At 41.2% G+C, this 20,891-nt stretch overlaps 2 protein-coding genes across 3 annotated transcripts in view; one reads left to right on the top strand and one right to left on the bottom strand.

Moving 5' to 3' along the window:
- The window catches only part of atp10d (ATPase phospholipid transporting 10D), a 36,579-nt gene extending 25,788 nt beyond the window's left edge, over window positions 1-10,791 (bottom strand). Inside the window, exons 1-2 of the mRNA XM_047341640.1 lie at window positions 10,445-10,791; window positions 3,621-3,994 (exon numbers count right to left, since the gene is read on the bottom strand). Of these exons, the coding sequence (XP_047197596.1) occupies window positions 3,621-3,904 (284 nt within the window). The 5' untranslated portion in view covers window positions 3,905-3,994; window positions 10,445-10,791. The remainder of the gene's footprint in view (window positions 1-3,620; window positions 3,995-10,444) is intronic.
- A 223-nt stretch (window positions 10,792-11,014) lies between these two features.
- Window positions 11,015-18,556, top strand: commd8 (COMM domain containing 8). Of its 2 annotated transcripts, XM_035167584.2 has the most exons (6): window positions 11,073-11,131; window positions 12,213-12,295; window positions 12,451-12,606; window positions 12,855-13,007; window positions 15,646-15,801; window positions 18,315-18,556. In XM_035167584.2, the coding sequence occupies exons 2-6, from the start codon at window positions 12,293-12,295 to the stop codon at window positions 18,333-18,335; spliced, it is 489 nt and encodes a 162-aa protein (XP_035023475.1). In that variant the 5' UTR covers window positions 11,073-11,131; window positions 12,213-12,292; the 3' UTR covers window positions 18,336-18,556. The 2 variants fall into 2 exon arrangements, with proteins under 2 accessions (XP_035023474.1, XP_035023475.1); XM_035167583.2 differs by lacking the exon at window positions 12,213-12,295 and having other exon boundaries at window positions 11,015-11,131.
- The last annotated feature ends 2,335 nt before the right edge of the window (window positions 18,557-20,891 follow it).

Below are 20,891 nucleotides of genomic sequence, written 5' to 3'. Positions count from 1 at the left end.
AATTCACGAGATTCAATGTGCACAAAATCACACACTCATAAAAATCAGACCCCAGAACTTGCCAGAATTCATGTTGATCGGTTGAGTAGTTTTTGTGCTTAATCCTGCTTAACAACCAATGCCGATAAAACCATAACTTAGTGTTTTAACTTTAAACTTTACTTTTAGCTATTACTATCACAAATTCTGAATATGTTATTCATTTGATCATAAACTAGGAAATGTCATAATACAAGAAATATCAGTGTTCTTCAAAAGGACAATAAAATCTTTCTCACAGCCTTACTTTAATATGATTGCCAATCATTCCTTATGTTTCTACAGCTTTTCTACTTATAACTGACTGTCACATTTTACTGTTAAATTAACTTTATTATAAGTGTCATTGTTTTTATACCATGAAATACAAGTACTATTCTCATGTTTCTTAAAGTTTGTGGCTGGTTTTAATGAACTGAATTACACTTTTTACCCCAAGCAGAGCACGGTCAACTTCTTCGGACTCTCCCTTACACTGGTGAGTCTGGGTGGTATCATGAAGCCGGTTATCTCTGGGTTTACTGATCCAGCTACGAGTGTCTTTATATGAAAGAGGCGGAGTTCTTAAGTACAAGCAACATTATTCCAACCATGAGTAAATTGCTTACTATATTTGATCAAACACTGTTATCTGTGGGGAAAATTGGGAACAGCAATTTTCTATTCAGTGAGGAGGAACATTCATAGAAAATAAATCATTACCAAATATCTAAACTAAGGCTCAGTGTAATACTGTGGGAACTATTACATGTTGATGAACAAACTATTATTACTATTTGATGCACATCACGAGACAAAGTAAGTCTATTTGTTTCTGTCACAGAGGACATGAGGTTTGCTAGAAGCTCTCATTTAAAACCTGAGAGCAAATGGACTTAAACAGAAAAAGGATTCTGATGACCCATAAAAATACCTCATTACTCTTCATTACTTTACAGTTAGAACTCCTCCCTCAGTCTGACTCAGTGAAGAGGTTACTGCACTAATGATGTCACAGTTTTTCCAGTGATCTGCTGATGAAAATGCAGCATAATTACCCGGGTGATCTCTTTGTAAAAGAGAGACAGATTCATGATACCAGATACCATGTGATCTCTGATTCCCTCATGACACTTGGAATCAAAACCTTCATTCTGCCTGTACTCGAGACCTACGGTAAACAAAGTCAGGCCTATGACCTCAGTAGGCAGAACTTAGCATAAAAGAAAAGCGTGCTTAAAGGGATAGTTCACACAGAAATGAAAATTCACTCATTATCTACTCACCCCTATGCCGATGGGGGGGTGAAGTGTTTGAGTCCAAAAAACACTGCTGGAGTTTCAGGGGAAAACAGTGTCGCAGCCGAATCCAATACAATTGAAGACATTAGTGACCTATCTATAGACGTAATAAAACAACAGCAAAAACATAGCATGCCTCCATATTGCTCGTTTGGTGTCATCCAAGTGTCTGCAAGGCCCGACATTCATATTCGACTCGAAACGAGGTAATTTCCACCGTGTTTAAGCCTAAAAGTCCACCAGAAGTGGCTAAGCTAGCGGACGTTAGCATTTCCGACTGTCCCTGAATGCACCTCGTTGGAAGATATCAGTGGACATTTCGGCTTAAAGGTCCAGTGGGTAAGATTTAGGTGAAAGGGATCTATTGGCAGAAATCGAATACAAAATAGTCCTAGTGATGTTTTCACTTTCTATGACAACTGAAGGTTACCACAGGTTCTCTTTCATGTTTGGAAGGGGAGGGTGAGGTGAGGGGTATTCAGCTGCAGCATGCAACTTCACCACTAGATGTCACTAAACTCTACACACTGAACCTTTAAAACAGGGTGTAAATGACCTCGTTTTGAGTTGAATATGAATGTCGGGGCTTGTGGACACTTGGATGACACCACAGGATCAGTATGGAGACATGTTATGGTTTTTCTCTTGTTTTATTACGTCTGAAGAAGGACTCACCATTGACTTCAATTGTATTGGATTCTGCTCTAACAAAGTTTACCCCTAAAACTCCAGAAGGGTTTTGTGGACTCAAACACTTCACCCACCCCCCATCGGCATAGGGATGAGTACATAATGATTGAATTAAAATTTTTGGATGAACTATCCCTTTAACATCAGACGCATTCTTTTTTCCTTTCTTGCATCAGAGACAAGGTCCAGGTACAAGATTGATTTACTCCTCTAATCAACCATTCAAGTCATCACCCCCAGGGAATTCTTTATCAAAGGAACACAACTGGGGAAAGTTAATTATTACAACAGATGCATCACTGGAAGCCATAAGAGGGAAAAGAGGACAGAAAGGCTGACAAATCAGCAAAGACTCAAAGACCCAACAAGCAAGAGTGTCTACATCATCGCTTACAAACATCTCAGTTTCTGCCATTCCAGAATAAAATGCAGCGCCAGAAGTTTTCAAACTATAATGGGGCCAGCAGTGTTTTCAAACACCTCAGATTTAGCAGCTCTAAAACTCTGCAGCGGACACCAGGCGCATCCATAGCGGAGTTGACGCGCCTTCAAACCAAAATGTAGTATGTAGCCTAAGGGGCATTCAAGGTCCTTCATATGTGGCCCATGACACAATTGTGTTCACACTGCTGAAAAGAAAAAAGCTAAATGCGTCTTAGACCACCTCCTCTGAGGTACTTAGACCTGTCCACTTATGGCCCGATCACTCAGGATGAATGTAATACCAGGTCTGAACCTGGCCAATGTTGCTGTAAGGAATCGTTTGCCATCATTACACCACAATGTGTTGCTGAGAACACACAGCACCTCTGCCGTGAAGCACAGAAATCACCAGGGAGCCTGTCACGTGTGTCCAGGCCGTGCCTCATGAGCACCAGGGTGTGACTTGCATCTTGTTTTGAAGGATCTCACTAGGGCAACATATGAGCCTTTTACTGATGTTCCATCTCTCTAGACAGCTTTTCTGTTTGCTCTCTGTTCTGCTTAACAGGTTTCAGAGAACTGTGTGCTTTCTGGAGGGAAAACAACACAGAGGTGAAAATCCATAAATAAGGAACTGGAGGCGCATCAGTTGCTGTCCTTACAGGCAGAGCAGGAGGAGTGGGTCACACCATGTCCAGCCAGGGCCTAACTCCTGCTCCAGCCTCCAAGTAGGTATAATTCTCAGCATTTGTTCTGCTTTGGAAAGACAAACCTGGGGTTACCTCATCCTAAGCAGCATTTGTCACATTGATTGGTTGATGTAATTTCCCATCCTTATGCGGAACAGGGGTTTCCAGTTCATACAAAGTAGGGGCCAACTCACTAAAATCCTAGTCGCTCACAAGGTAAGAACCTTCCTGGGATTGAGGGTGTGACAGACATGCAGCAGCCTGTATGGTGAGGCCACCTGGGAGTCAAACCAGAGACCTGCTGATCAAGACTAAGGGCCCATGTGGGATACGCCCTAACCATTCGCTCATTGGGTCACTCCATCCACTTTGCTGACATAAAGTCCTGAGAACAGGTTGAGCAAAGATTATCATTCTATTGACACCATTATGATTGAAAAAAGCACAGAAATTATGTCATTTTGTTATTTTCAGTTACTTGCCAAAGTCATGATCTGACCTGTGGAACTGCTGGAAAAGGTTCATGGGGATGAAGGTCAAAAGTCTGTACTTGGTAGTGCGGATGGCATTGCCCTTGTAGCTTTTGGAGAAGGTTTCATACTCGTGTTGGTGCGGCCCATGGCGTGCAAACACACTTCTTCGCTTCCCTCTGACTCTATGTGGAGACCAATAGGCGTCGTGGAAGCTTTTGTTGGGCAGGCCATCGGGGGAAGAGTACCAGCCCCCCCCTGAGTCTCCCAATAGCGTCCGACAGCGATGCCGCACCCAGTGGAGCCGCTCCATCTAGGCAGCTGGGCTGTGAGAGTGTCCGGGCCCCCTCCTCTGTGGCCTGCTGCTTCCTGCTTCCCGGTGGAATTACAAAATGTCCTATTCCTACAGAGACAAGACCACAAACAATATATTATAGTAATTGGTCTCACTAGGTTGTAATTATCCAACCTGTCTGCAAGTTTTAAAGATCATTTATATTTCTACGTCTTTACAGGTACAGTACATGTGAGAGAAGCTTTGAGGGGAAAACAAAGGCTCAAGGGAACCCAAGAAAATAGGACAACAGTGAAGGCACTCATGCTGTGGAGGCACAAGATGCAGAGTTAAATACATGCATGAGGTCAAAAGGACACTGGAATCTCATTACATCATCACATTACATTCTTTCACCATGATTTACTGATAGTTTGGATGTAGATTACACAATCTGACAAGGCCCAGTAGTCGCCTTAAAGTTGCAGCTGTGGCTGAGGGGCAGAGCGGTCGTCCTCCAACCAGAAGGACTGTGTTTCGATCCCAATCTTCCCCATCTGCATGCCGAGGTGTCCTTGGGCAAGATGCTTAACCACAAATGGTGCCTCATAGAAAAAAGTGCTGCCTGAATTGGTGAATCAAATTTTATTTTTATATCCCATATTCACAAATCACAATTTGTCTTCTGCCCTTAAGCCTTAACAAGAGTAAGGAAAAACTACTAAAAATAAATTAGAGTTTTTACAGCAACTGGTGAATGGCAAACTGTACTGTAAAGCACTTTTAGTTATTTAAGACAAGAAAAGAACTATATAAATACAGACCATTTACCATTTAAGTTCAGTCACACCCGCCTTATCTCTCATAAAAGGGGGAAAAAAATCCTGAATTCACCCTCCAAATCCGGATACACACCAAAATTGAATGGGTTCTTCCAAGACCCACAACACATTATTCCACCTTTTTTTTTTGTGGTAATCAGTCCAGTAGTTTTTGCCTAATCTTGCTTATAAACAAACAGATCAAGTGACACATGAACAGGGGATAAAGCTGCCAAAAGAAAGGAAATGTCTCTTCACAGATCTAATTTTAAGGACTGGTTCATTGCCTGAGCTCACTATGAATAATATGACATGTATAAATGTACAATTCAGGTACAAATAAAATAGCGGTCTACTATCTTGTGTGGTCCGGTCTCAGGTCCGAGGCTCTGCACGAAAGCACACAACTCTCTCACAGGGATCTGTGACATGCCTAACTTGCCAAACTTCATTCTCAGCACACAGGTGGGACAATGACTTACAGTGAAAAGCGATAACAACTGAAGTTACAGCAGGGGTCATGTTCTTTTATGCTGTTAAAGCGAATATATAGAATTTAAAAGAAATGGTGGAGTTTTGCTGCTTGGTTGCTGCTGATGAGGAAAACTGTTGTTAAACCCACACAGACAGATATAGATCTCTGCTTTATTTGCATTTCACAAGCACACTGTTTTACATGCTGATAGTTGAGGGGTTAATCCCACACCATCTGCTTCCTAAAAACAGTTGTAACAGTTTCTGTACCACATGTGCTAAACAGGTCTGCAAGCTTAAAGATTGGATGCTTGCCACATAAAACCACTTGTCAAAGGCAGCTGTTTGTTTTTCCTGATTGCCCAGAATTCAATCTGACTAAATGTGGTGTTTATTTAGGGGAAGTGACATTTTCCAAATTCCAGCATGCCCTTTGCAAGGCATCCTTCTTTCTTATAAGTCTTTCACTTCCTAAAAATAACCAATGTTCACAATGACTTTCCAATAGTGTAAGCAGCTTGAAAATTACATCAATAAAATAGCATGATGAGACATAAAATGCACACTGTGCATAACTAAAAACTCTTCTTATAGGCAGTGCTGATATAATGATCATTCTCAGTGTTTAGGCTGAAGGAGAAGCTGGGTGTTTACAGCACAGACCCAGACGACTGAAGCCCATCAGGTCACATGATCTCCACTGCCCTCTCTGCCTCTCTCTGAAGCTTTGTTGTTCTGACTGGAAATATTTAGACTGTGTCTGACTCAATAATATGTTTATAGTTAAAACCTTTGGCAGTTATACATTCAGATCCTCATAATAAAGTTTTAGAGCTTTTTTAAACGATATGGTCATAAGCTAAACAGACTGGTTAGACCAGTGCACTGCAATAACATTACATATCATAAGCGACAGGGCAACTTACAATAAGTGCATTCAACCATGAGGGTACAAACCGGGAACAGCAACAATCATGTTAGTGCATTAGCTTCAAAAAGCCAAACTACAAAGTTCTACACGTAAGTGCCAAATATACAGTAAGTGCAATATATATATATATATATATATATACACAGCGGGTAAAATAAGTATTCAACACGTCACCATTTTTCTCAGTAAATATATTTTTAAAGGTGCTATTGACATGAAATTGTCACCAGATGTCGGTAACAACCCAAGTAATCCATACATACAAAGAAAACCAAATGAATAAGTTCAGAAAATTAAGTTATGTGTAATAAAATGGAATGACACAGGGAAAAAGTGTTGAACACAAGAAGAAAGGGAGGTGCAAAAAGGAATGGGAAGACGAGACACCAGCTGAAATCTATCAGTTATTAGAAAGCAATCCTACAGAAGCTTATTGCATTCACTTGGAAAAGAAAAAGCTCTGTTTTTCTGAGATAATTGTCTCTGAAATGCCGATCATAACAATATAATAACGTTTTATAAATACTGCACGACATGATTATGTATAGTACATATTATGAATTTTGTGGGGATATGATAGATAAAGGAAATATAGTTTTCATTTGTGTCCATAATTCAAATATTTTGTTTGTTAGTCTTTTGTAGTTCACTGTTATTCATACAGAAGGAGAGTCTGACAGTTTTAAGCGACGCTATACGTCATGGCGCTAATACAAGAAACGTTGCCAAACAAAAGACTGTCTAAGAGTGCAGCAGTTACATGTAGCACGCTGAACAAGGGCTCTATGCGAAACGTCCATGCAAAATGTAACTTCATCAAAATACTAGATTACAACTATCTCAGAAAAACAGAGCTTTTTTTTTTCAAGTGAATGCAATACGCTTCCGTACAATCCTGCCCCTTGTCAGTGCAAGTTAATATCAGCTGGTTTAGTCCCAACCGATGGCCTATGAAAAGGTGTCTCATTACCAAGGTGTCACACAAGAAACATCTCATGATGGGTCAAAGCAAAGAGCTCTCTCCAGACCTCCGCAACCTTATTGTTGCAAAACATTCTGATGGCATTGGTTACAGAGGGATTTCTAAACTCCTGAATGTTCCAGTGAGCCCTGTTGGGGCCATAATCCGGAAGTGGAAAGAACATCATTTCACCATAAACCGGCCACGACCAGGTGCTCCTCGCAAGATTTCTGACAGAGGAGTGAAAAGATTTATCAGAAGAGTTGTCCAAGAGCCAAGGACCACTTGTGGAGAGCTTCAGAAAGACCTGGAATTAGCAGGTACAATTGTTTCAAAGAAAACAATAAGTAATGCACTCAACCGCCGTGGCCTGTATGCACGCTCACCATGCAAGACTCCATTGCTGAAGAAAAAGCATGTTGAAGCTCGTTTAAAGTTTGCTGCACAACATTTAGACAAGCCTGTGAAATACTGGGAGAATATAGTCTGGGAGAATATAGTCTGGTCAGATGAGACCAAAATTGAACTCTTTGGATGCCATAATACACACCATGTTTGGAGGTCAAATGGCACTGCACCTCACCCCAAAAACACCAGACCAACAGTGAAGTGTGGAGGTGGGAACATCGTGGTGTGGGGCTGTTCTTCAGCATACGGCACTGGCAAACTTCATATAATTGAAGGAAGGATGAATGGAAAAATGTACTGAGACATTCTTGATAAAACATCTGCTGCCATCTACCAGGATGATGAAGATGAAACGAGGGCGGACATTTCAGCAAGACAATGATCCCAAACACACAGCCAAGGAAACTCTCAATTGGTTTCAGAGAAAGAAAATAAAGCTGCTAGAATGGTCCGGCCAATCACCTGACTTGAATCCAATAGAAAATCTATGGAAAGAACTAAAGATCAGAGTTCATAGAAGAGGCCCACGGAACCTTCAAGATTGGCTTGTGTGGAAGAATGGGCCAAAATCACACCTGAGCAACAATGCATGCGACTAGTTTCTCCATACAGGAGGCGTCTTGAAGCTGTCATTACCAACAAAGGCTTTTGTACCAAGTATTAAATAAATTTCAGTCAGCGTGTTCAACACTTTTTCCCTGTGTCATTCCATTTTATTACACATAACTTAATTTCTGAACTTATTTGTTTGGTTTTCTTTGTATGTATGGATTACTTGGGTTGTTACCGACATCTGGTGAAAATTTCATGTCAATAGCACCTTTAAAAATATATTTACTGAGAAAAATGGTGACGTGTTCAATACTTATTTTACCCGCTGTATATATATATATATATAGTTGGGGAGCTTGTTCCACCATTTAGGAGCCAGGACAGCAAACAGTCGTGATTTTGATGAATGTTTAGCTCGCAGTGAGGGAGCAACAAGCTGATTGGTAGATGCAGAGCGGAGTGGACAGGCTGGGGTGTAAGGTTTGACCATGTCCTGGATGTAGACTGGACCCGATCCGTTCACAGCACAGTAAGCAAGTACTAGTGTTTTGAAACGGATGCAGGCAGCCACTGGTAACCAGTGAGGGGAGCAGAGGAGCGGAGTAGTGTGAGTGAACTTAGGTTAAAGACCAGTCGAGCTGCTGCATTCTGGATGAGCTGCAGGGGTCGTATATATTTTGTCTATTTCATTGCTGGAGAGAAAAAGTGGAAATGTTTTGCGGTGGATCAGCACTCGCTCTGTGACAGATCTTCAGGACAAACTGACACTTTGGGACAATTTGTATATCTGATTCTAGCAGCTCCACAGCAACAGCACTCTCCTTCTGATTGAGCTTTTCATCTTTCTAGCTATAACCTCTCTCCCCATAATACTTCAGTCAGTCTTGTACAGAAATGTATTTTTTGGTCCATTTCCCTTAAAAAGTGCAACATTCAACATCTACTTTTATTGACAGTCACCATGCTGTCTCCTCTGGTTATGATTTGTACACTCCTGCTGTGATTAGTAAACATCTCATGTCAGTAAGATCTAATGTGTGAGTTAGACATTGGAATAATTCCAAGTACAAACTGCAAGACAAGGCACCAGATTGTTTACAGGTTTATATGAATTGATGACATTTCGATGAACAATATACACATGTTCTTATTCAGCTTTCTGCTGGGCATGCATGATGTAGTGTGATTAATGTTTATGCCATTCATCAAAATCAAGATGATCGGGATGATTTTATTTTGTTTTTGGTGAAAAGAACACTGATAGGTGTGGAATGTCTCCTCTGGCTATGGTATCGACATCCTTTCTTCTGGTGTGGTTTCTGAACACCTCAGGCATTTCAGAGGGATCTAATGTGCTGATCTAAGCTGTGAGTTACATCACAGAATAAGGCTAAATACAATCTGCAAGAATATGTACCAGATTTTGTTTTATGTTTACATGAATGATTACATTTCTATGAATAATATATGCATGTTCTCATTCAGCATTCTGAATACTAAGCTGGGCAGGCATGACGTCGTGGCATTTTTGTTTTTGTGCCATTAATCAAATTCGACGACCTCTGGGTATGACATCTACACTCTTTCTTCTGAGGTGGATGCATGACACCTCAGCCATGTCAGAGGGATCTAATGTGCTGCTTTAATCTGTCGCTTACATGGCGAAACAAGTCCACACACAAAAAGAGCTTCTGTACTTGTAACCTGTACTTGTGACCTGTACGTGTGACCTGTACGTGTGATCTGTACTTGTGATCTGTACTTGTGACCTGTACTTGTGACCTGTACTTGTGAACTGTACTTGTGACCTGTACTTGTAACCTGTACTTGTGACCTGTACGTGTGACCTGTACTTGTGATCTGTACTTGTGATCTGTACGTGTGACCTATACTTGTGACCTGTACTTGTGACCGGTACTTGTGATCTGTACTTGTGACCTGTACTTGTAACCTGTACTTGTGATCTGTACTTGTGACCGGTACTTGTGATCTTTACTTGTGATCTGTACTTGTGACCTGTACGTGTGACCTGTACTTGTGATCTGTACTTGTGACCTGTACTTGTAACCTGTACTTGTGATCTGTACTTGTGACCGGTACTTGTGATCTGTACTTGTAACATGTACTTGTGACCTGTACTTGTGATCTTTACTTGTAACCTGTACTTGTAACCTGTATTTGTGACCTGTAATTGTGACCTGTAGTTGTGATCTGTACTTGTCACCTGTACTTGTCACCTGTACTTGTGATCTGTACTTGTGATCTTTACTTGTAACCTGTACTTGTAACCTGTACTTTAGTTTCAGTTTACAGGAGGATCAGTTGATACGTTCTTCCTGTGGGACGCTGCTGTTCGCCGCTGTGTTGTTCACCATTACAGAAATCATTGAGGTGGTCGCCCGCTGCCTGGATCCACCCTGACAAACACTCACCCTGCCGATGTCCATGCGCGGTCTCCTCCTCTGACGTCCGGTTCGAGCGGCTCCGGTCACGACATCCCTGTCTGTCGGGGCACGGAGATGAGTGAGGCGGGGAGAGCGGCTCTCTAACAGTCGCTGCGCATCACAACAACCAGGATGTGACATACTGCTCGAGCGGAGAGGCGTTCCGCTCGCCTGCAGAGCATCGCACAACCGAACTCCAGCGACAATTTACCAAGTTTTAAATGTTTATTCCCGTGTTAACAATAATAAACCAACTTCATTCAAGTCAACTCAACGTCTCCAATTGATGCGCCTTTGTGGTAAATTCGGCGTCCAAGTGATTTATGTTAACTGAATGCTGCAACCATGACCGTGATCAAGGTCACTTTTTGTAGGTCTAAAAATTTAATTCAGCGTCCGAGCAAATATGAAGTTAATATTAACATTAGCAATGAATCAATACAATAAATCTAAATATGATGACAAAGATCAAACAGTTATTTTACAAGATACTCCCACACACATTTAGTACCAACTCACTGAAGAAGAAGCAGGTCTTTTTTTTCCCGAGCTCGCTGAACGCAGCTCATGTCGTCATGTGACTGAGCTCAGCTGACCAGCAGCAGGCGGAAGTCAAGTGAAAATGAAAACATGGTGGCTTCACTGAGCAGGTTAGCTGTCACGGACTGTCTGAAGGTACGTGCCCCGCTTCACTCAACAGTCACGACACGGGGGTTCGCTTCTTTAAGGGAACAGAGAAGAAAAGCCACAGTTTACATTCACAGTTTCCACTGAGAGCTCATGGGGAAACATCTCCGACCGGCCGAGGAGCAAATACAATCATTTAAAAACAGGGTTTCTCTGGATCTGCAGAGGTTCTGATCAGTATGGATCGTATGTCTTCCATATCACAGACTACAACTACAGTCGCGTCTGTTAAAACACAGCTCTGGAGACGAGAGGCCACTGGCAACGTGTGTGTGTGTGTGTGTGTGTGTGTGTGTGTGTGTGTGTGTGTGTGTGTGTGTGTGTGTGTGTGTGTGTGTGTGTGTGTTGTATCTAAACGTGAGAGTTAATTACATACTTTATTAATCATTGTCCCATTATTTAAAAAGCTGTGGAGTCTGTAGTGTGCCACCAAAAATAATAACAAGCCTCCGTGTCCGACTATAATCAATACATACATTTACATAATACAAAACTACATTCAAATCAATTATAAATTGTTTCATTTAAATGTGATTGATAAAATACAAATAATGTATATACAATTGTTATTGATTATATTGTTTTTATGTCTAAACACCCATTGCAAAGGGGATCAAGAAGAGGAAACATAAAAACAAAATAAACAAATCATCAAAGACGAGTAGCAAATTAATGGCATTTAATGCAAAATCGAAAATCAAAGAAAACAGATCCAAGTAAAATTAAATGTATATGTGTCCTCATTATGTCTTTGAATAATGAATTCATCATTTAGTTTTAAAATGGTCAAATGTATTTTGCAATATGTTTACTGATGTGTCTGTCAGTCATAATCCATCTCACACTTTGAACTTGGGGATCTATATGGCTTCACTCTTTGACTGAGGCGACGTCTCGTCTACACTAACACGTTTTAGTTTTAACTTGAATCACTGTTGCTACGGTTACGCCTAGCGTCCACGCTATTCCAGAGTCTTCAAACTTCTGATGTTATCTGCTTCATATGTGTGTGGTCCTAACCTTTTGGCTCCTCGGGTACATTTTAAATTCATGTCTCTTTAATCTGAAGATTTGCACTGAAAGATTAAATCAAGTCCATCGCCCAGAGCGACAGCAGGATCTCTGATTGGTCAGCCTCAGCATACAAGAATGGTGGGATATAGGAAGGTTAAGGACCTTTTTCATAGCGCAGCAGTTCAAATGTATGAGCAGATTTCATGTAACGTTTGATCAAATACACCATTAACAAAATCCTTAAATTGAACTACTCTACTAAATGAGTCCTCCTAATACTGTCTGCTGTGCAGCTTTGTCACAAGGTGGTGGATGGACTGTGTGGCCGGGAACCTCCTCGCCGGGCGGATTACAGCGCCACCTGGAGCCTGGAGGAGTGGCTGGAGCTGCTCAGCACCCTGACGGCCTTCTTCCGTCTGGCAGTGGGGAACAACAGCTCAGATGAAGAGGTTGGTATTAAGACATGAGGAGGGAACCTAACCCTAAAGATAATAGATTATTCACGACATCATTAGTTTATACATGTCAGGATCTTCACTATGTTATTGAACTGTGGCTGTGTTTTGTGACATACATATGATAATGAACATGCCACATGTTCTGTGTGAAGGAAGCATGTTTTTTTTCTTGTTTTTTTGCAGTGAGCGGCTGCTCTCAGGTCAGATTCTCAGCTGTCCTCCTGTCTGTCTGTGTACAGGTGCTGGCTGGGCTGAGAGATGTGGTCAGCAGTCACGCTGAGATGTTGCTGAGTGTGGTTCGAGCCAGAGAGGAGGAGATCCAACATGCTCTTTTGGATAGAACCAACTGCATTTCCTCTACTACTCTGCAGGATTTCGACTGGCAGCTGAAGGTGACTCGATGCTGCATGTGTTTCTGTCTCATATTTCAGATGTGGAATGGTCATAACTGGATTTAGCATCATATTTTAAAATCACAGAAGAGGCGTTAAAGCATTGGCACACTGCAAACACCCAGTCTCAGTGAGAGACTTCTTAATATGTGCATGAGACATAGCACCACACAGGACAGATGGTCTCCTGCAGGTGATCATTTGGCACACATCAAGTGACAGTTGGCAAGAGGAGACACATGCATGCAAATATATCTTTTGCTCCCTATTTTTATCTTTTCATATATTTGCTCATGTGGCATAAAAAGATAAATGTGAATCCAATGCCCTAATTACAACTACACTAACCATGAAACGTATATGAGCAGCAGAATTGCATGAAATGATATTGGCATCAATAACAGAATCATCTAACTTTCAGAGTTTGTAACGAATAAACATGTTTAATTGGCAATGTCACGGAGAAGTAATACCCCCCAATCCTCAGGTGTAATAGTGACGCCTCTGATTGGTGGAGCTACCGTGGAAATGCTCTTGATGGACCACCGAGCGGTGATTGCAGTCAAAAACAGAGTAATGCCCCATGTCGCTGACAACACTTATGTTACACTACTTCACCAAGTTACTACATATATATATATATATATACACACATACTATATGAAACATTATGTACATACATATAAGACAAACTACAATATATTGCAACACCATTCTAACAAGGTTAAATTCAAGAACAAGCGCTCTGGAAATGGTTGGAAAGGGATCATTCGCAGTGCTTCCTGGGATGTGTAGTTCCTTCACTCTTAAAATAATTATGTATACAGACTTGTACCTTTGCATTTTCCATTGTCCAATATTTTTTTTTACTTCAAGTCAAATGTTTAATGGTCACAATTAATCTCGTAGCCGGTCAGCCTGGTTCCAGGATAACAACTTTTTATGAGGATTTTTTCTCCAAGAAGTAATCTCACTGATAGACTACAAAATACACTACAAAAAAAATTAAGTGAACACTTAAATGATGATCAAATGATTCAAGTTGAAAATACTTTCTGATGTACATTGTATAATTTGTTGAGAACAAAACTACGTAACAACGGACAATGGAAACCAAAATCATCAACCCACTGAGGGTTGGATTCAAAACCACACCGAAAATCTAATTAAAACATTTAAATCACAGGCTGATCAAATTTGCATGAATTTCAACTCGTGTGACTCAGCAGTGTGTGTGGCCTCCGCGTGCCTGTATGCACTCCCAACAACATCTGGGCACGCTCCTGATGAGTCAGTGGATGGTGTCCTGGGGAATCCCCTCCCAGACCTGGATCATCAGTGAGCTCCTGGACAGTCTGTGGCGGTACTTGGCGGCGTCGGATGCACTGATACATAACGTCTCAAAGGTGCTCAATTGGATTTAGGTCAGGGGAACGTAGGGCCATTGAACTGCCTACAGGAACTGCCTACACACTAAAGCCAGGCATGTTGCAGGACAATGCAACATGCCTGGCTAGAGTGTGTAGGCAGTGTGTAGGTTGTCACATGTGCTCAGTGTGAACCTGCTCTAATCTGTGAAGAGAACGGGGACGCCAGTGACAGATTTGCCAATTCTGTTCTCTGGCGAATGCCAATCGAGCTGTATGGTGCTGGACTGTGAGCACAGGTCCCACCAGAGGACGGCAGGTCCTCATGCCACCCTCATGGAGTCTGTTTCTGAGTTTGGTCAGAAACATGCTCACCAGTAACCTGCTGGAAGTCCTACTGTAGGGCTCTGGCAGTGCTCCTCCTGTTCCTCCTCACACAAAGGAGCAGATAACCGGTCCTGCTGCTGGGTTGATGCCCTTCTTTGGCCCTGTCCAGCTCTCCTGGTGCACATCCTGGAGGAGCTAGATTATCTGTGCTACCTGATTTGGCTGCAGGGACCGCCTCATGCTACAGGTAGTGACAAGGACACTAGCAGAACACAAAACTAGAGAAGAATCAGTCAGGAAGGATGAGGAGAGAGCAAATGTCTGTGGCCACCACATATAAAACTGTTCCCTTTCTGTTGTTGTCTTGCTTTTGCCTCTTCATTGCACCTGTTGTCACTTTCATTTGCACCAAAACAGGTGAAATTGATTCACAATCACTTGTTCTTCCTAAATGGACAGATTGATAAACCTGAAGTCGAGCTGACTTGGTGTTTTACTGTGACCATTAAGTGTTCCCTTCATTATTTTGAGCAGTGTATATACTGTATATATATTCTACAGTGTGGATTATTTGAACTAAGTCCAGCTAGAGCTGTATAGTCAGTAGATCAAAAATAAAACTTAATTTTTACACAAAATGATTCACATTATTGTCACAGAAATGAGATTGTTTTCATTTCGAGATGTCTGCCATTTTGCAAATTTTAAAAGGTATTTTATTTATTATTGATAACTAAACAAGAATATAGGATGCGCTTGCCACTGATTGGCCTGGATCTTTATGTTGGCTGAATATAGCCCAATATTGAGAATGCAGCCCCAAGAGGTCAATTCAAACCGAAGTTCAAATGATGTCAGGAAACACAGGCTGTCCCCTCAGGCTGTCCCCGCAGTGCCACCATGTTCTAATCACACCTCCTCTCTTCCTGTCCCTCTTCTTCCAGTTGGCTCTGTCCAGTGATAAGATCTCATCCCTCCACACTCCTCTGCTCAGCCTCAGTCTGGACCTGAGAGAGGACGGAGACCTCCGGCCTGTCACCATGGAGATGAACAGAGAGGAGCTAAACACACTCATCACTTCACTCGAGGCTGCTAATAAGGTGACACAAATGAATGCTGAATGCTCTGTGTGTGTGTGTGTGTCTTTTGTTTGCATGAGTGAGAGTTTACCTTTAGAAGTAGCTCTGCTCTGGGCCGCAGGGGTTTTATTGTGAAGGATTTGGACTCCAGTCAGGTGATTACCAGCTGTCATGTGAATCTGATTATACAGAGCGAACAAATAAGAACAGCTAATTTGATATAATAGTGTTAGGTTTCTCAAAACAGAACTAATGCTGTATCACGCCATGTCAGAGCAGTGTTTCCCATTAATTATCTTGACTGTGGCCGCCCGCCATTATCTAATTTGTCCTTCCACGGACAAGGAAAGATACAAATTTTTTTTATACTTTTCATAATAACATAGTTGAACTCTATAAATATTTGTACCGACCATGCAGACAGTCTTACCTCATAGTTTCAGCTGCAGTTGTGCGTGCAGCCTCAAGTGGCACGCAAGGCAGTTCTCTCTTTAGTCTGCGCACCTGTCACTCTAGATCTGTTGCTCGTTAGAGTCACCGTCATGCATGTGCACCGCTGCTGCCGCCATAGATTGAATTATTTCTGGGAATTCTTTTTCCTATTTATCTATTCGGTTCTGCTCAAAACTTGAATGGGTTCTTCCTTGGGCCAGGTCCCACCCCTTCACAAAGTGTAATGGTAATCGGTTCAGTCGTTTTTGTGTATTCTTGTCAACTAACGAACGGACGCTGATGAAAACATAAAAATGAGAGAAGAATCACAGATATTATCTTTTTTTTTTTATTTCACACATTGTTGCTTTTTGTCCAAACCTGGTAACTGACCCACCGACAGTTTCTGGGGTGTGGTTTGTTAGTGGTCGTATAGAAAATAATAAAGAATAACAGAACTTTTAGCTGCAGTTCTTTTTTTTTAAACAGATTCATGAAAACGAATATCTGTATTTAGTATCCGTAATCTACAAGGTGTCTGCAGAGTGAGGGACACTGCAGGAGGCAGTGATCCCGCTGGGGATACACTGGCACTTTTCAAATATGAATGATTCAGATAAAAGACATTTATAAGGTATTAGAGGAAATGCCACCGGCTGCTAAAAGTTTCACACTGATGAAGAAATAAAACCGGGTGTCAGGACGGTTGAAGCCTGAGCTCTTCAGTACAGTGACTTCAGAGAGCGCTAATTTTTATTTTCCTCTCATTTGTGTTGGCGGTTCAGTAGTAAATATCAAAATCCAGGTGTGTGAATCTTCTCACCAAAGAAAACTTGAGGCCAAAGAGCCTTCTACAAATACTGAATGGATTCTAATGTAAATGGGAGGTTTCAGCTTTAGATTTCACACTTTCCCTTTTACCATTTGGGACATTGTCTGTTGATTGAAAATTGAATATGACAGTTTTATCAGTTTAAAATTACATTTAGAATGGCACTCAGTGGAGAGCATACCTTCGATAAAACAGTCTTCTAATCAATCAAACTGCACACTACAGATTTCAGTCTCAAGTCTAAATATGTCAAATTCTTTTTTTTCAATAACGATTAGTGAAAATCCTGGATCTGCCCCGTGATCCAGATGCAGAGCAAAATGTTATGGATTCTCCCCTGACTCATTCTGCATTCAGGGGTGAAAACATAACCTCCATGGTGGATGTAATAATTCAGTGTGCACAAAGTGAAGACTTTCTGAGGCTACTGTGAATCAAGCCATACAGGAAGTGATCACATAAATGCCAGAATGTACAGAATAGTATTGTATACGTCAAAGCAAAGTGTGTTATGTGGTAGAAACATAATTTTTTTCCCCATTAAGATACAGTGTATACAAACTAACACACACACACGTGTGTGGACACGGGCAATAGAAAATCAGAGTGACTGTAATTGATTGTTTTCATTGTTCTATAACAAGCAGACAGAAGCTGTGCAGTACACAGTGTTTGGTTCTCTGGGGAAATTACTTTTTCTTACTTGTATATTAAAAAGCATATGAATAAAATACAATATTCTGTGGGCTATTTTAAAGATGTATGACATAAGTAGGAGTCAGTGGAACTTGGAGTCTGAGAGCCACAGATGGGACGAGTTGTGTTATCACACTCACCCCTCACAGAGTCTGTGTCAGGCCGAGAGCATCTCCCTCCTCTCTCGCCTCTATTTCTGAACATGCTGTGGATGATGGCTGAGGAACCATCTGGCGAGCTGGTGCAGTCATGTCAGGCACAGCACCTTCTGTCACTTACTGGAAATTCACACGTTAAGCTTTTGTTCAAACAGGAACATTTATCAGTGAAGTGTTGGATTTGTTCTTTAATGGGATCCATTACCAATAAGGATAATAAAACACCAGCATGTCCCTTTAAAGCTGCATGTATTGCATTTTTTTGCTACTTGGCTGCAGAATTTAAGACCAAACTAAAGTGGTATAAATGATATGGAGTTATCGTAGGATGTAATCAAGAGCAACACAATCACATTACAGTGGTTCTATTGTTTATTACCAAGATAAAAACATGGAGCTGTATTTGTGTCTTGCAGGTGGTGCTGCAGTTGAAATGATCAACCGATTGACGGAGCACTGATCCACGACTACAGGAAGACAAGTGCATGGATGGTCATGTTGTCAAAGAAAGTGTAGATGAGACTCTGTCAGGACTGTGTGTGTTGTAGACACAGTGACCGTGTCACGTTGTGGTCACATGTATGCAGGTGAACACATGTTTTTGCTCTGTACTGTGTTTTGTCATGAAAATGCTGAAGTAAATGTTTTGTTGCTTTTTTTTTTATTTCACTGAATTCAATTCATCTACTCTCCATTCAATTTCACAAGAAGTACAGGAGTTCCAGATGAGTTTACATACAGATAATAAGTAGATGAGATCCCACCTTTGTTTAATGCCTTCATGAGTGGTACTATTATACGAACACACACACATACAGGCAAATATGTCATTTCATTTCTTGGAAAAAATTAATTGCTGCCTTTCCTGAGTTACTTTTGAAAAATAATTATTAATGATGTCTCATGGGCCCTTTACAACCCAGAGGCTGGAGCTTCCACACCCCGTCCCACAGAAAAGGTCCGACAGCTAATAGAAACATCCGGGTTTTCAGTGGTATTTTTCATGTGGGGGTCAGTTAGAAATTCTGCTCATTTTCTATGGTTTTGATTGCTTCATAGAAACAACAAAGAATTAATAACATTCAAGTGAATTATTTTGACAATTATGTGAAATATTTAATGTGAACAAATGAAAGATTTGGCATGAATAACTCTCAGAGTTCTGCTGACAATTCGTACATTAAATCAAATAATAAGCTACCTGAACCGTTAACTTGATGTTTATTTATCACAGCTTCAGAAAGTTTTCAGACCACTTTGTTTTTTGCATATTATTCAGTTATGCATATTTGTACATTGATAAAAATTGTCCATGAATAGCACTTCTTGTCCCCTCTGACAGACGAGTCCTGCATGTTCCAAACTTCTTCATTTGAAAGACCTGACCCGTGCTTTACACCAGCGCTAAGGAGGTAAACACGGTCACACAAAAATACAATATTTTTTGCATCATCTGAAGACCTTGTCCTGGAAGCATGTTTGAAGGAGATCTGTAGTAGTCCGTTCTTATTAATTAATAAGTATTATAAGAAATAAAACATGCAGTCAACATATGAGCAGGTCAGTACTCTTTCAAAGTCGATTTAAAAATGTGAACCTATATAAGAGATGGCAGAGATGTTTCTGTGTCCTCTGGGTAAGTCAAGGTGACATCAGGGTCTTCCAGTTGATTAGACTGCTGGCAGCCTGGTTAATAATAAGAACGGGCACAACTGCCGACAGACGCTGCCGTGCTGAATGTGTTAATGGCGTTGGTCTTCACTCGCACAGCTTCACGTTAATCATGAGAATGAGCATTGCCGCTGACGGCTGCAGACCTGCTAACTGGATCGATGGCATTCTCCTCCAGCCACAGCAGTTCCACCTCCAGAGTTTCTGCTTTTGGTTTTATCTCAGTGGTGATCACACAGGAAAACATTGCAACACGTGCACGTAGGCCATTTTTTGGGGAAGTGCTTAAAATCAATATCCTTTACTGTGCTTCAACCATTGGCTGTATATTAAAATAGATGACATGATGGCTCCCCAAAAGCAAAGCCAAAGAGTATCAATCGCCCCCTGGTGGCTGGATGCAGTTTAGGTCACAAACGCCACTTCCTCCATGAAAGCATTCTACATGCCAGTGTCCTTGGGCAAGATACTGAACCCCAGAGAAAGTGCTGCACATAGATGCACTGTATGAATGTGTGAGTGGGTGAATGTAAAACTACTGTAAAGTGCTCTGAGGTCACTAAGACTAGAAAAGCTCTTTCTAATTACAGACCATTTACATGGACCTTTTTTCTCAGAGAAGGTTTGTGTTATTTTAGGTATCACACTGATGTTTGTTCAAATATTAAGTTTTCTGGTAAGTTTGGTTTTAATTAGTTATTTGATGCAATAAATATGCAGTAAAATATCATGATTGACAGCTGAGCAACTTGACTTAAGATTGGTCTAGAGCGTGTACTGGTGGGACCTTGATACTGCGATGTATACAGTCTGTGGGGGGTCACAAGTCTTTGGCTTGGTTATTTTCATGGTCTGGAGCTTAAAGGTTTGGCCCAGTTTCACATTGTCAAGAAAAATAATGGAAATTTCTGGATCCACGTCTTCAACCGAAGACCAAAAGTATGTTAGTCTCTTCCCTGGCCCGTGCCTCTAGCCTCCATCCCTGCTGACAAACAAACAGACACACAGAGAAGGGCGAAACAACAACCTCCTTGGTAAAAGGCAAACATGCTCATGTATATGTCAACAAAAGGACACTTTAAATGTAGATGGTAGAGATGTCAGTGGTTTTATTTAAACTCTATTCTTTGAAGTCTATAAACTGACAAAGAATTTATATTTTATGTTTTCTCCCTCTCACATGTGTCCATATGCCCCCTCTCTCCCTCAAACTCTCTCTCTCTCTCTCTCTCTCTCTCTCTCCGTCACACTCACTCTCACACACACACAAGCATTACGCAAAGTTGTTTGTCTTTACCCAACCAGCAAGACCCACATACTTC

This window comes from Hippoglossus stenolepis, chromosome 10 (assembly GCF_022539355.2).
Source record: "Hippoglossus stenolepis isolate QCI-W04-F060 chromosome 10, HSTE1.2, whole genome shotgun sequence".
NCBI classification, from domain to species: Eukaryota; Metazoa; Chordata; class Actinopteri; order Pleuronectiformes; family Pleuronectidae; genus Hippoglossus; species Hippoglossus stenolepis.
This window is presented reverse-complemented; position numbering and strand designations above follow the sequence as displayed.